Here is a 15,996-nt window from a genome sequence, read left to right as displayed (position 1 = left end):
CCAGGAAGAGGGGTGCAGGGCCCAGACTCCCCCACATTTCGTGACAAGCCCTATAGGCTGAAACTGACCCCTGTGCAGAGGTGCTAGCACAAGATCAGTGCACCACATCATTCTCACTCTCACTCTAGCACTCAACAATAAGGGTCAAGGAGTATATAACCTTTGTTTCAGGTTCTCACATTCTTATATTAGATCTTTATTTGCAACAGACTGAACTGTGCAAATGAGACAACAAAAAAAAGCTGAGCAATCTGACTGGTTTTTATTCTACACAGCTGCAAAGCCCAACAGGGGCACCATAAGAATATGGCCCACTGTAACAGTCGCTTACAGGAAAACCAGGCTGATGCAAGGCAAAGTAGGAATTTCCTCCCCAGCTTACACTGACCATGAAGTAACAGTCAACATTTCGTTCACTAACTTGACTCCTCACATTTGTTCTAACATGATACAATTTTGCTGTGAGGACAAGGATTTCACTAAAGGCCAGATCTTTTAGTCCTCATAATCATGGTTAGTTCCTAATATATGAATTATCGTTTTGAAGAATGTTTCCTTTGTGGTTTACTCAGGAAGGAAAGAATAAATAAAGCATCTCTTGGGGCAGACCTGGGCTAAGTGTCTCACCTGCCATTAGCACAGAGCATTTGAAAGTAAATTACTCCTGGGGGAATTCTGCACCACTGTGCATGTGCAGAATTTATGTCCCCTGCAGATTTCTTTGCTTCCCCACAGAAAAATGACTTTCTGAAAGGGAAACCACAAGAGTGGTCATGCAACCCTCCCCAGCAGTATGTTTCAGGGGCCCAGGGCAGACAGCAGAGAGGTAAATAACTGTGAGGCAGGAGGCAGAACTGGGGAAGATTCGGGCTCAATGGGTAGTGATCAATGGCTCCATGTCTAAATGGCAGCCGGTATCAAGTGGAGTGCCCCAAGGGTCGGGCTTGGGGCAGGTTTTGTTCAATATCTTCATAAATGATCTGGAGGATGGTGTGGATTGCACTCTCAGCAAATTTGCGGATGATACTAAACTAGGAGGAGTGGTAGATACGGTGGCAGGTAGGGATAGGATACAGAGGGACCTAGGCAAATTGGAGGATTGGGCCAAAAGAAATCTGATGAGGTTCAACAAGGATAAGTGCAGGGTCCTGCGCTTAGGACAGAAGAATCCAATGTACCGCTACAGACTAGGGACCGAATGGCTAGGCAGCAGTTCTGCGGAAAAGGACCTAGGGATGACAGTGGATGAGAAGCTGGATATGAGTCAACAGTGTGCCCTTGTTGCCAAGAAGGTCAATGGCATTTTGGGATGTATAAGTAGGGGCATAGCCAGCAGATCGAGGGACGTGATCGTTCCCCTCTATTCGACATTGGTGAGGCCTCATCTGGAGTACTGTGTCCAGTTTTGGGCCCCACACTACAAGAAGGATGTGGAAAAATTGGAAAACGTCCAGCGGAGGGCAACAAAAATGATTAGGGGACTGGAACACGTGACTTATGAGGAGAGGCTGAGGGAACTGGGATTGTTTAGTCTGCAGAAGAGAAGAATGAGGGGGGATTTGATAGCTGCTTCCAACTACCTGAGAGGTGGTTCCAAAGAGGATGGTTCTAGACTATTCTCAGTGGTAGAAGATGATAGGACAAGGAGTAATGGTCTCAAGTTGCAGTGTGGGAGGTTTAGGTTGGATATTAGGAAAAACTTTTTCACTAGAAGGGTGGTGAAACACTGGAATGCATTACCTAGGGAGGTGGTAGAATCTCCTTCCTTAGAAGTTTTTAAGGTCAGGCTTGACAAAGCCCTGGCTGGGATGATTTAATTGGGGATTGGTCCTGCTTTGAGCAGGGGGTTGGACTAGATGACCTCCTGAGGTCCCTTCCAACCCTGATATTCTATGATTCTAAGACCCAGCTGACTCCTATCCTGCACTGGGCTCAGCTGCTAGTCTTGGCTGGGCAGGGAAGGATGGAACTTCCTCTTCCCTTGCACAGCATCAGGGGCTGGGTCATACCCACTCCCAGATTTCTCCCCCAGCTGAAGGAAGCTCTGCAAACTCTCCCCTCCCCCCTGCTTCCTGCACCCATCACTCCTCAGCTGCAGGGGGTGAGATCCCTGTAGAGGGAGCTGCTCCCCCATCCTCCCAACCACTGTGTATCCAGACCCCCTCATACCCAGACCCTCCTGCCAAGCTTCACACCACCACACTCAGAAACTCCCCTCCCCCAATGAGCCCCACTCCCCCTGCACCTGGACCACCCCGACAAGCCATCCACAACCCTACCCCACCAAGCCCCAACCAGCTGCATCTGGACCCTCCACTGAGCCCCACCACACCCATACCCCCGCCAAGCTCTATTCCTCCCACTCCCAGACATCCCACTGCTGAGCCCCAACCACCTTCACCTGGTCCCCCCTGCAGAGTCCAATTACTGTTGCACCCAGAACACCCCCAACAAGCCCCTGTGCATCCAGATCCCCCCACACCCTCATCCCCCACTGAGCTACCCGCACCCAGTTTGCCCCACACAGAACCCTCTCAACCCACACCTGGATCCCCCCACACTTGGGTGCTACCTTGCTGAGCCTGCCTGCCCACACCTGGTGCACTTGGCACAGAGGGGCATGGCCCTGGAGTGTTTCTGGGGCAGGCTCGGTCCTTGAGCTGTGTCAGGGTTGGGGGCAGCCTCACTGCTGAGTCCGTGTCCGGGGGCAGCTGTACAGTGATCTTCCTCCTCTGTGCAGCCAGTGGCCTGTACTCCCCAATGCCATGCTGGAGCCTCCACATTTATTTGACAAGTGAAATTTGCAGAATTATGCAGAATTTTAAAATACTGTATGCAGAATGTTTCTATTTTTCGCACAGAATGCCCTCAGAAGTAGTAACTGCAATGATGTCTTGCAAAACACAGCAGCACCAAAGCAGTATCCACCAACTTTCACAACCTCAGCTCCTCCTCCTCCTCCTCAAGCTTCTAGAGTCATTTCACAAGCCATGAAGTCAGATGCCAGGCTACTGAAATAAGTTATGAAGTTGCTATTAAGGCTGACATTTACTTGGGACAAACGTGATCTATCTAGCTACTTATATGGCTACCATCACTCCAGCTTCTGAGTGCTTCCCCAATTAGAAATTTCTCTTCTTCCCCAGTCTCTAGGAAAAAGAGCTTGATTAGTTCATTGTGGTTTTTGGTTTATGTTGCTTCCTAAGCTACCAGGCACTGGCCGTGCTGCACAGTGCCTTGTTTTACCCTGGGGGGATGCTACTGAGCTCTCAAAGAATAGCGATGAAAGGCTTCAGAGGGAATCCCAGGAACTCATCTTTGGCTGAAAGGACAGAGAAGGGGAGTTGAGAGAATACCAGGTAAGATTTCTTATGGTTACACAGTCCTGATGATCACAATCGCAGAGCTGGTGATATTCTCCTCCTTCTACCCCCAACAGCAGAGGGCATTTTACAAGGAAAAATATTGAAACACATCATAAACACTTATCTGTATACCAGTTTGTTTGCCTCCTTAGTCTGATATTTATACATTGTCCAATTCACATTCTTCTGCTGCCCCATCATGGTGTTATCTGAGCACCTGGCATGTATTCTCCTCTTGCTATATACATGTAGTACCCACTAATGATAAGGATTAGAGCTCCTTATTTATTCACTGATTTACTTCAGTGTGACTTCATGGCAGACGAGAGATCTACTTCCTGGTGAGGTAACTAATTTTTTCAGTTACTGGAGGTATGCCTCAGTGTGAAACCATGAGCTTGCCACCTCTTTGATAAGAATCCTGGACAAGACAGGTGGCCAGTAATACAGGGAATTCACTAGGAGATGTAGCACTGGCTCTTGTTCAGATGCAGAGTGGGAAAAATAAACAGAGGTTTATGCATCTGCTGGACAGTTATTCTGAAGGAATAAAACCTCTCTGCTTACCAACCCTTCCTCCCCAGGGCATTGATAAAGCCAATAAATATGCACATTTGTGGCATAAATAAAGCTTCTTTTCATCGTAACTGACAAACACTGTTGGCAAGAGCTAAAACATATGTACTGCTTTTCTCCATAACTGTATTTGCTCTTCTGACAGATTAATTTTCTTTACTCTGTATTAATTAAATGTTTTACCTTCTATCACTCATGAGCATTTTGATGAAAGGATTGGAAGGCTGTCCAGTTTCACGACAGCATCTGTCATCCACTCAAATGCTATTATATAATTTTCTACAGTAAGTCCCATACAAAAACAATAGATCTGTCTTAATTTCCTACAGTAATAATATAGTAAGGAAGTTTATTTTCTTTTTCTTTTCTGAGCCACTGGTGGAAGGACCTAGATTACTCCAAAGCACTGTGATAAAATGCAATTGTATTTTGTTTGATGACTGATAGGAACTGATAAAATTCACAATTCCCTGATGACATAATTCAGTGTTTGCAGAGTTTAATAGTAAATTGTAGGAGAGAAGGGAATAGCATGTGTTTATGAGAATTTTGAAAGAGAGAGACTCAGTGAAGCAGAGAGATAAGGGAAGGCTACTCCAGAGGGCAAGGGCTTCAAAGAAGAAGGCTTTTGCAAAAGAAGTGGTTGCAAGCACATTCATTAATATTCACCTCTCTGTCCCTTTACACACAGAGGAGAAGATACCCTAGAAGAATTTGCAGCAGCCTGCTCCATGGTGTATACCAGGGGTCGGCAACCTTTCAGAACTGGTGTGCAGAGTCTTCATTTATTCACTCTAATTTAAGGTTTCGCATGCCAGTAATACATTTTAACCTTTTTAGAAGGTCTCTTTCTATAAGTCTTTAATATAACACTAAACTATTGTTGTATGTAAAGTAAATAAGGTTTTTAAAATATTTAAGATGCTTCATTTAAAATTAAATTAAAATGCAGAGCCCCCCGGACTGGTGGCCAGGACCCGGGCAGTGTGAGTGCCACTGAAAATCAGCTCGCATGCCGACTTTGGCATGGGTGCCATAGGTTGCCTACCCCTGGTGTACGTCTACACTGCAGTCAGAGGGATGACTGCAGTACAAGCAGATGTATTGAGCTAGCCTTGATCTACCTAGCTTGATTAACAGCAGCAGCGTAGCGGTAGCAGCACGGGCCGTACAAGCCCATCTGGGACTCTCAGAGTATGTCTACACTGCACTGAAAAACCTGCCTGTGCCAGCTGCCTCGGGCTTCCAGGGCTTGGGCTGTGCGGCTGTTTAATTGCAGTGTAGACTTCTGGGCTCAGGCTGGAGTCCAGGCTCTAGGACTCTGTGAGGAGGGAGCATCCCAGAGCTGGGGCTGCAGCCTGAACCGAACATCTACATCACAATTAAAGAGCCCTGCAGCCCAAGCCCAGCAAGTCTAGGTCACCTGGCATGGGCCAGCCATGGGTGTGTAACTGCAGCATAGACACACCCTGAGTATGTGCTCAGGCAGCTAGCCTGGGCTGCTGTGGCTTTACTGCTACTGTTATTAGAGCTAGTTTGATCAACATTAGCTCAGGCATGTCTGCACTGGTTGTTGTCACACCTCGGACTGCAATGTAGACATACCCATAGAGGAAGGCAATTTGGAACTGAATCCTGAAATGAATGGAAGCCAGTGGAGTTGACCATGAATAGGGTGGCGCTGGTACATTCCTTTGTATCAGGAAGAAGGCAGCCAGTAGCATTCTCCATATATTAGAATCGGGAGTGAATTAGACTAAGTGGAGTCAACACAATACCACAGAGGTGGTGGTAGGTACATTTGCAGACAAGAGGAGTATGGGAGAAAAAGGATAGTTTATAGCCATAGATGAAACCAAGGTTATATACAGTGAAAGTTAATGGAGGGTCTGAGCTGAGGAGGAGAAAAAGGGAGACGGCAGAGGTGTGTTTGATCATGCTTCTCTTGCCCAACCTCTCTTAAAACAACACTATCAAGTTAGGGCCAAATTATCCCCTTCAATGGAAGTAGTGGGGAAATCTCTGAAAGGAAGCTGTTGTACAGGACACCCCTTCACTCCCTGCCACACATACATGTTGTCGAGCCAGAGGGATGTGGCCTCTACTGGAAAGCCCAGGAGGCCTACCCCCAAAATTACAGTCTCACACTGTATCATCTTTTCTAAGCCCAGCAGAGGCAGGTGGTACAAGAAACACAATGTGCTTTTCTCATCCCTGTCCCAGAGTCCCCTTCTGTGTAGGCAAGAGAGTTCTCTGCACATGGGGATCCCAGTAGGACAATCTAGGCTCCTAATTTTAAAACATGTTTCCTTGTCTGTGTCTAGGGACAGAACATTTCAGAAAGGTAACTGACATTTTATTATTTTAAAAAATGGGTTGCAGAAGGTTTTTTGTACATTTTTCTCTGCTTAGATGTTCCAAAGCACTGCAGTGTTTGCATTGAAAGTAGTGCAGAAGGGTGTATTTGCTTTACTTTTTAAAAGGGAACTTTCCATTGACATTTTTAAAGATCAAGGAAACATTTCTCTCGGTCTTTGCTTCTGGGAGAACTTGTTTGTAGAGAACTAACATTGTGGGGCGAATTTGACCTTGTCCCTTTCAATCCCGGGAAAATAAACATAAAAAGCACATCAACCCAGTCTAGGCACAGAAAAAACAGTTCTTGCCCTTACATGACCCCGAACTAGATTCAACATGGCTCACAGACTACAGAGCTTTAAAAGATAATTTGAGACTATTATATGTGAAGAATTACTATCATTCCCAAACCAACACAGCCACTTTTCAACTTACATCAAAAGCAAATTCTTCCAAGGGAAAATAAATACAGAATGAAGTTTGCTACACTATGACTTAGAATCCATCAGATATATATAAAAATTTCCCTGTAACTGGAGAAGTTATAAAAATGCAAAATTCAACAGGCTGTTGTACTTCTGTGTCTCTTCCACTATTTTATTATCATCACAGGTGTGCATCTCCATTGACGTAGAAACTTATTCAGATGCACAGGACTTTAGGTAAGCAAATAAACAAGATGAAGTTGCCCACTCTTGTCCACTTTCCCTGGTATATGGTGACATCACAGTTAAACAGAACTGTCTGTCTATCATAAAATGACAGAGATTATACTTTGGTTTTTAATTCTCCATTGCATTTAAAGACCATCTCACTTTTGCTATAAAAATTCACAAGTTAAAAACGTATTATTTGAACAGGACTAGGGTTACCATACATCTGGGTTTACTTGGACATGACCTCTTTTTTTGGTCCTCTGATCTCCGTTAGGGCAGCACAGAAGTAAAGGTGGCATGGTGTGGTATTGCCACCCTTACTTCTGTGCTGATGCTGGAGGTGGGTGCAGCCTACAGAGCTGGGCAGCTGAAGAGTGGCAGCTGCTGTACCCCCCTCCGCTCCCCCGGCAGTATCCTCAATTTAGGAACTTGAAATATAGTAACCCTAAACAGGACACTTGTAAATTTAGAACATTTCAAATTATTTTTAATCACTAGAAGTTGTTCTAGTAGTTAACTTATTAACTCAAGTTTTTGGTCATCATGTTAAATTATGTGAATGAGTTATCAGCTAGCATAAGGTGGCACACTTCCATTGAGATATGAGTAGTTAGAGCTGGTCCTGTATCATTATACTGTCTATATACTCTGATTTAGGTGGCACCTATTAAGGACAACCTTACATCAGTGTACTGCCCAATGGAAGCTCTGGGAGGAATGATGCTTCAGAAAGATCCATACCTCGTAAGACCAGCCATACTGGGTCAGACAAATGGTCCATCTAGCCCAGTATCCTGTCTTCTGACAGCAGCCAATGCCAGTTGCTTCAGAGGGAGTGAACAGAACAGATAATCAACAAGTGACCCACTCTTGTCCACTCCCAGCTTCTGGCAGTCAGAGGCTGGGGACACCCAAAGCACAGGGTTGCATCCCTGACCATGTCAGCTAATAGCCATTGATGGACCTATCCTCCATAAACTTATCTAATTCTTTTCTGAATCCCGTTATAATTTTGGCCTTCACAATATCCCCTGGCAATAAATTCCACTTGTCAACTGTGTTGTGTGAAGAAATACTTCCTTTTGTTTGTTTTAAACCTGTTGCCTATTAATTTCATTGGGTGGCCCCTGGGTCTTGTGTTATGTGTATTAGTAAATAACACTTCCTTACTCACTTTCTCCACAACACTCCCATGATCCTTGGCACACAGTGGAAGCATGCCCACTTGTACTGGCTGATAGGGCTATGAACTGTAGAGATTACAGAAATTCCTGCAGAAGCGTGGTTTTAAATGAAATTCTATGTAGCCAATTTACGAGGGAGACTGGGTCATAGGGTTCAGAACATTCACTTGTCAAACTTCCTGAATCACTTTGCTAAATAAATGTAACACTTAGAGCCATGGGGAAGCCTTAATCAGCAAGGAATTGCTGTTTCCCGGCTCATCCTCAGACAGGGATTGTCCTCCCTCCTCTCTCCCAACTAAAAAGTAAAAAAAAGTTAAAACTAAAAAGAAAGCAAAAGCAGAGCCAGCACCAAATCAACAACACATTTTAGAAGCTTCCTTCTTAAGATCTGCCTTGTTGTATCTAACATTCACACAGTGCATTATGTGAACAAAATATCCCTGAAACAAAGTTTTCCCTTTAAGAGTTTTTAAACTATTGAGGGAAGTGCCAATTTTAAACAGAGCTTACCAGTTATTAGCTTAAAGTGACCTCCGGGTACTTCCACTGTCTCGCCCATGCTTATGGTCATATCTCGGAGCCCTCTCATTGTTTGGATACTAGGAATCTAGGAATTTGCAATGTCAGAAGGGACCATTGTGATAATCTAGTCTGACGTCCTGTGTAACACAGGCCATAGAACTTCCCCAAAATAATTCCTAGAGCATATCTTTTAAAGAAACATTCAATCTTGATTTAGAACTTGTCAGTAATGGAGCATTCTCCATAACTCTTGGTAAATTATTCCAGTGGTTAATTACCCTCACTGTTGAAAATTTATACCTTATTTCCCATCTGAATTTGTCTAGCTTTAACTTCCAATCATTTTGTTATTGTAATACTCATCTGTTCTTATAAAGAGAAAACCCATGAAGCAGAGATGAGTGTTCCAGAAGGCTCAACATAACATTATCACAGCAGCATTAAAAGATGGTATTAAACTCTTTAAAAGCTTATGCAATTGAAATTTATTTTAACAAATTGATATTTAGAGTCTTTTACTTTCCTGTGCCTTTCAAACTTGTTTTTTTATTTGGATACAAGCAGTTAAACTGAAAACCTGAATTCCAATGGGGTAACAGGAGCTAAGAACCCTTTTATAATTCTCTAGATCTTAGTTGCACTCTTCCTTGAAAGTAAGCAGAGGAATTTACTTCTGTCACTTTCCATATTCAGTCAGTGCAAACTTCAGCATCCTTCCCTCCGAAGAATGTTCTTCACGCCTCACAGTTTTGCATGCACACTGTCTCCACAAAATGGTCAGATGTGCCAAAGCAGAATGTGCAGAGAACAGGGGGAGCAGATCTAACATCCCCCTCATGTGAATGCTTCCAGCTGCTAGGAGACTGATGAATTAATGTTACAGATAAAATATTAATGCTATGGAGAGAGAATGCCTATGTATTAATAACAACACGAGGAATATATTCGTGCTTTGGTGAGGAGCTTAGAGTGTAAAGAACTATTATCTATAAATGCTAAATATTATATTAAGAAGGCTAATTAGCCAGTAGTCCATTTCAAGGGCCCATGCATTCTGGGCCCTAAACATCACATCAACTCTTGCCTCTTTTTCCACTTTCTATATTCAGTTGTGTCCAGATTCCCTTCCCTTCTTTTAAACTTGTATTTCAATCCCTCCACAAGCATGGTGAAGAAGTAGGATGTATAATTATACTCCCTCACCCTAAGTAGGAAATTATTTGGTACCACGGTACCCTTCCCACCCTTCAAGAAGCCAATTTCTCTTCAAGAATCAAAGGAAACAGACTCCTTCATAGGCAAGAGGATTTGTGGTTTATCTGCCATAACTAAGCGGCTTGTGGCTGAGGAGGCCATCTAATCAGCTGATGACTAGGGGCAAAGTATCAGAGTGGTAGCCGTGTTAGCCTGTATCAGCAAAAAGAACGAGGAGTACTTGTGGCACCTTAGAGACTAACAAATTTATTTGAGCATAAGCTTTCATGGGCTAAAGCCCACTCCATCAGATGCATGTAGTAGAAAATACAGTAGAAAGATATATATATACATACAGAGAACATGAAAAAATGGGGGTTGCCATACCAACTCTAACGAGATTCATCAATTAAGGTGGGCTATTATCAGCAGGAGAAAAAAACCCTTTTGTAGTGATAATCAGGATGGCCCATTTCAAACGGTTGACAAGAAGGTGTGAGTAACAGTAGGGAGAAAATTAGCATGGGGAAATAGTTTTTAGTTTGTGTAATGACTCATCCGCTCCCAGTCTTTATTCAAGCCTAATTTAATGGTGTCCAGTTTGTAAATTAATTCCAGTTCTGCAGTTTCTCGTTGGAGTCTGTTTTTGAAGTTTTTTTGTTGAATAATTGCGACTTTTAGGTCTGTAATTGAGTGTCCAGGGAGGTTGAAGTGTTCTCTGACTGGTTTTTGAATGTTATAATTCTTGATGTCCGATTTGTGTCCATTTATTCTTTTGCATAGAGACTGTACAATTTGGCCAATGTACATGGCAGAGGGGCATTGCTGGCATATATCACATTGGTAGATGTGCAGGTGAGCGAGCCTCTGATAGTATGGCTGATGTGATTAGGTCCTATGATGGTGTCCCTTGAATAGATATGTGGACAGAGTTGGCAACGGGCTTTGTTTCAAGGATAGGTTCCTGGGTTAGTGGTTCTGTTGTGTGGTTGCTGGTGAGTACTTGCTTCAGGTTGGGGGGCTGTCTGTAAGCAAGGACTGGCCTGCCTCTCAGGGTCTGTGAGAGTGAGGGATCATCTTTCAGGATAGGTTGCAGATCCTTGATGATGCGCTGGAGAGGTTTTAGTTGGGGGCTGAAGGTGACCGCTAGTGGTGTTCTGTTACTTTCTTTGTTGGGCCTGTCCTGTAGTAGGTGACTTCTGGGTACTCTTCTGGCTCTGTCAATCTGTTTCTTCACTTCAAAAGGTGGGTATTGTAGTTGTAAGAATGCTTGATAGAGATCTTGTAGGTGTTTGTCTCTGTCTGAGGGGTTGGAGCAAATGCGGTTGTACCGCAGAGCTTGGCTGTAGACAATGGATCGTGTGGTGTGGTCTGGATGAAAGCTGGAGGCATGTAGGTAAGTATAGCAGTCAGTAGGTTTCTGGTATAGGGTGGTGTTTATGTGACCATCGCTTATTAGTACTGTAGTGTCCAGGAAGTGGATCTCTTGTGTGGACTGGTCCAGGCTGAGGTGGATGATGGGATGGAAATTGTTGATATCAAGGTGGAATTCCTCAAGGGCCTCTTTTCCATGGGTCCAGATGATGAAGATGTCATCAATGTAGCACAAGTAGAGTAGGGGCATTAGGGGACGAGAGCTGAGGAAGCGTTGTTCTAAGTCAGCCATAAAGATGTTGGCATACTGTGGGGCCATGAGGGTACCCATAGCAGTTCCGCTGACTTGAAGGTATACATTGTCCGCAAATGTGAAATAGTTGTGGGTGAGGACAAAGTCACAAAGTTCAGCCACCAGGTTTGCCGTGACATTATCGGGCATACTGTTCCTGACAGCTTGTAGTCCATCTTTGAGTGGAAAGTTGGTGTAGAGGGCTTCTACATCCATAGTGGCCAGGATGGTGTTTTCTGGAAGATCACCAGTGGATTATAGTTTCCTCAGGAAGTCAGTGGTGCCTTGAAGATAGCTAGGAGTGCTGGTAGCGTAGGGCCTGAGGAGAGTCTACATAGCCAGACAATCCTACTGTCAGGGTGCCAATGCCTGAGATGATGGGGCATCCAGGATTTCCAAGTTTATGGATCTTGGGTAGCAGATAGAATACCCCTGTTTGGGGTTCTAGGGGGTGTTTCTGCAGATTTGTTCTTGTGCTTTTTCAGGGAGTTTCTTCAGCAGATGGTGTAGTTTCTTTTGGTAACTCTCAGTGGGATCAGAGGGTAATGGCCTGTAGAATGAGGTGCCTAGCAGACTCTTGTTCATATTACGACCTATTCATGATGATGACAGAACCTCCTTTGTCAACCTTTTTGATTATGATGTCAGAGTTGTTCCTGAGGCTGTGGATGGCATTGTATTCTGGACGGCTGAGGTTATGGGGCAAGTGATGTTGCTTTTCCACAATTTCAGCCCATGCCCGTCGGCAGAAGCACTCTGCAGAAGTCCAGTCCGTTGTTTTGACCTTCAGGAGTCGTCCACGTAGAATCCTTCTTTTTGTAGTGTTGGTAGGAAGGTCTCTGTGGGTTAGTATGCTGTTCAGAGGTGTGTTGGAAATATTCCTTGAGTCGGAGATATCGAAAGTAGGATTCTAGGTCACCACAGAACTGTATCATGTTCATGGGGGTGGAGGGACAGAAGGAGAGGCCTTGAGACAGGACAGATTCTTCTGCTGGGCTAAGAATATAGCTGGATAGATTAATAATATTGTTGGGTGGGTTAAGGGAACCACTGTTGTGGCCCCTTGTGGTATGTAGTAGTTTAGATAGTTTAGTGTCCTTTTTCCTTTGTAGAGAAGCAAAGTGTGTGTTGTAAATGGCCTGTCTAGTTTTTGTAAAGTCCAGCCACAATGAAGTTTGTGTGGAAGCTTGTTTTTTTATGAGAGTATCCAGTTTTGAGAGCTCATTCTTAATCTTTCCCTGTTTGCTGTAGAGGATGTTGATCAGGTGGTTCCACAGTTTCTTTTACAGTGTGTGGCAGCATAGTCTGTGTGGTACGTAGATTGTAGAAGGATTTTTTATCTTCAATCCTTCTGGTATGATGTCCATCGGTAATCTCTCAATTAAACAAGTGTAAACTACCAGAGTTAAATCTAGATGCACACCAGTACACTTGGTCCTAGAAGTCTGAGCTGTATAATTATGAGACTAAATCCACTCAGGTCAGAATTCAGCCAAAGCATTCAAGGCAGCCATTTAATCAGTATCATAGTACTGTCCAGGATATGTAATTACATCATATCTGCCCTTTTGGGTTGCTGGGCACACTCAGCCTTCAGTCTCATGTCTCCGAATATACCTAGGAGATCCATTATGGCACTAGATCAAGAATAATACCACCGTTGTTTCTGTTTTTCCCCTGCTCCGTCCTGTCCTTCAAAAAACAAAAATCCCCCACAAAATAAAACCAAGTATGCCACACAGAGATAACTGTTTGTTGTTTCGAAGGATTTGTTCTTTGCTTCTGCCAAGCGTCTTCAGGCAAACAGTGTCCTGTAAGATGGTGGGGGTGGGGGGAGGAGAAGGAAAAGCTATTTCATAAGCTTAAATATTAAAGAAATAATTTAAAATAAAGATGCAAGCAACTGCTTGCTGAACTAGATTTCTTCAGCAGCATGGGGCCGAACTAAGAAGTTTAACGGTAGCACAGGGACCTGGATTCATTCTTCTAGATCTGTGATAACGTGAAGAATTTACATAGTGAAAGGGCAGACAGATGAGGTGCCAGCATTGTCTTGTGACCTGTTTGTCTGGCGCTGCACTGACGAAGGAGGCAACCAGCAAAATCCATGATGTAGAGATTGCACAGAGATGTTTGTACCTGGATCTGAACTTTCTCATGGTTCAAGCATGTTTGGAAGAGGGTTATTCATCAAGGTCTATCTCTAGCACAAGCCTTCAGCCCATTAACAATCCATACTAGAGCCAAAAGACCACCTGTGCCACTTAAACAAGCAAATGAGCCAGCACACAAACAACTCCAGCTCTCCCTTTGACAGAATCTTGTTGTACTCTTGGCCTTGTGTGCAAATTGGTTGGAAAGAGGTGCTTTCCCACTCCCCTGAACTCCTGCACAAGGGAAAATTCTGTTTTACCTGTGAAATTTCATTCTAGCACCATGTCAGACAGTTCACTGTGTGGTGTTCCTTGTCTCCATGACAACTAGAGGCAGAGTAAATCTTTTTTCTGAGCCTGGGTTTAGGATTGCCCCTCAGGAAGAGCTTTCCATAACAATAGCTTCCAAAACTTGAAAAGAAAAAAAAAATACTAGTGACACAAAAGTTTAGAAGTGCTATTCAACTAAATTATCTGCAGCAGGGATTTAACATAAAATATAAATGTTTCCTAGAAGAACACTTTCTTCCCCTTCAAACTATTTAAGTGAGAAATATCCCAAAAAAAGCCCTTCACATAATGCAGTCCTCCAAGGGAGGATCAGACTGACATTGAATCACAGAAATGTAGGACTGGAAGGGACTGGATAGGTCATCTAGTCTAGTCCCCTGCACTGAAGCAGGACTAAATATTATCTAGACCATACCTGACAGGTGTTTGTCTAACTGCTCTTAAAAACCTCCAGACACAGAAATTCCACAATGTCCCTACATAATTTGTTCCAATGCTTAACTATCCTTATTCAGTTAGGAAGTTTTTTTCTAATGTCTAACCTAAATTGCTGCAAATTAAGACCATTGTCCTCTCCTTATCCACTGATGACAATTTATCACCCTCCTCTTCATAACAACCTTTTATGTACTTGAAGACTGTTATGATGTCTCCTCTCAGTTTTCTCTTCTCCAGAACTGGACACAGTACCCTAGCTGAGGCCTTATCAATGCTGAGTAGACTGGAAGAATTACTTCTTGTGTCTTGCTCACAACACTCCTGCTACTACATCGCAGAATTATGTTCACTTTTTTTGCAACATGTTAAACTGTTCACTCATATTTACTTTGTGATCCACTATAATCCCCAGATCATTTTCTGTAGTATTCCTTCCTAGACAGTGGAGGGTCCAAGAATGAAAACTCACCGATAAGTCAGAATTTCCCCTCTCTCAGTTCCCTCCATGTCAGATAGGCTTCACGGTGGTATGTAGTTCATCTCTAGGGCCCTACCAAATTCACGATCCATTTTCGTACATTTCATGGTCATATCTTAAAAATCTTGAATGTCATGATTTCAGATATTTAAATCTTAAATTTGACGGAGTTGTCACAGAGCATGAATATATATTGAAAAATGGCAAAACATAAACATGTAAAGCCCTTAAGTTAGGGTTCTCAAACTGGAGGTCACGACCCAACAGGGGGTTGAAAGCTACTGTGGGGGGTTCCGGGTTATTCCACCCTTACTTCTGTGCTGCCTTCAGAACTGGGTAGCTGGAGTGCAGCACTTGCTGGAAGGGTGCTGAGCTCTGAAGGTAGCACTGTCACCAGGAGCGGCATAGCCTTCAAAGCTGGGTTTCCAGCCAGCAGCCGCTGCTCTCTCGCCGCCCAGCTCTGAAGGCAGCATAGACATAAGGGTGGCAATACTGTGACCCCTCTACAACAGACTTGAGGCCCTTTTTTTGGGTCAGGACCTCCAGTTTGAGAAAAGACCAGATTTCATTGTCCGAGATTCTAACTGTATCTAATTTAGATCTAAGAACCAAAACCTGAAGTTTAATGAAAAGGTGACAATCATTGTGGCCTGTTCCCTCACAACCATCTTTAAGCTTTGTGGCTGGGGAGGGGCGGGGAAGGCATAAAGGAGGCCTTTTAGACCTTTTTTGAGATAAGGGGACCATAACCTCTGCTTTTGAATGTCTTTTTCTTGCACTTTTTTAGTTTTCCAACTGAAGTTGGATGTAGAGAGGTTAAATCAACAGGTTTCCAACCAGGCTTGTGATGAACTCAAAGTCTAGCTGATCTAAAAACTGTAAGCACCCATGAAATTAAACCCTTATTCATGCTTAATGCTGGAAGTTTGGCTGAGGAGTTGAGGTATCCTGCTCAAAGCCCCAGCTTTAGTTATTTCTCCTTCTCTTTAGAGGATCTAGAAGGGAGACTTTCATAAGAGGTTTTAAGACTTTCTGCTGCTCTTTTAAGTGCACACTGTAACCAATATCATTCACCAGTCCCTGGGCCAAACCCCTGAGACTGCTAATTGAGA

The 15,996-nt window shown here is 43.7% G+C and overlaps 1 protein-coding gene across 7 annotated transcripts in view; it reads right to left on the bottom strand.

The window, feature by feature from the left end:
• Positions 1–15,996, bottom strand: part of LRRC20 (leucine rich repeat containing 20) — a 152,338-nt gene that overhangs the window by 53,473 nt on the left and 82,869 nt on the right. The window contains exon 6 of one of the 7 annotated variants that reach the window (XM_073353594.1): positions 13,040–13,335. The exons of the other annotated variants lie outside the window; for them this stretch is intronic. Within the exon in view, the coding sequence (XP_073209695.1) occupies positions 13,154–13,335 (182 nt within the window). The 3' untranslated portion in view covers positions 13,040–13,153. Of the gene's footprint in view, positions 1–13,039; positions 13,336–15,996 lie in introns of those variants that run through there. 7 annotated transcript variants of the gene reach the window in all.

This window comes from Lepidochelys kempii, chromosome 7, assembly GCF_965140265.1.
Source record: "Lepidochelys kempii isolate rLepKem1 chromosome 7, rLepKem1.hap2, whole genome shotgun sequence".
Taxonomy (NCBI): Eukaryota; Metazoa; Chordata; order Testudines; family Cheloniidae; genus Lepidochelys; species Lepidochelys kempii.
The sequence above is the reverse complement of the archived record's forward strand: the minus strand, read 5'-3'. Positions and strand labels throughout refer to the sequence as shown.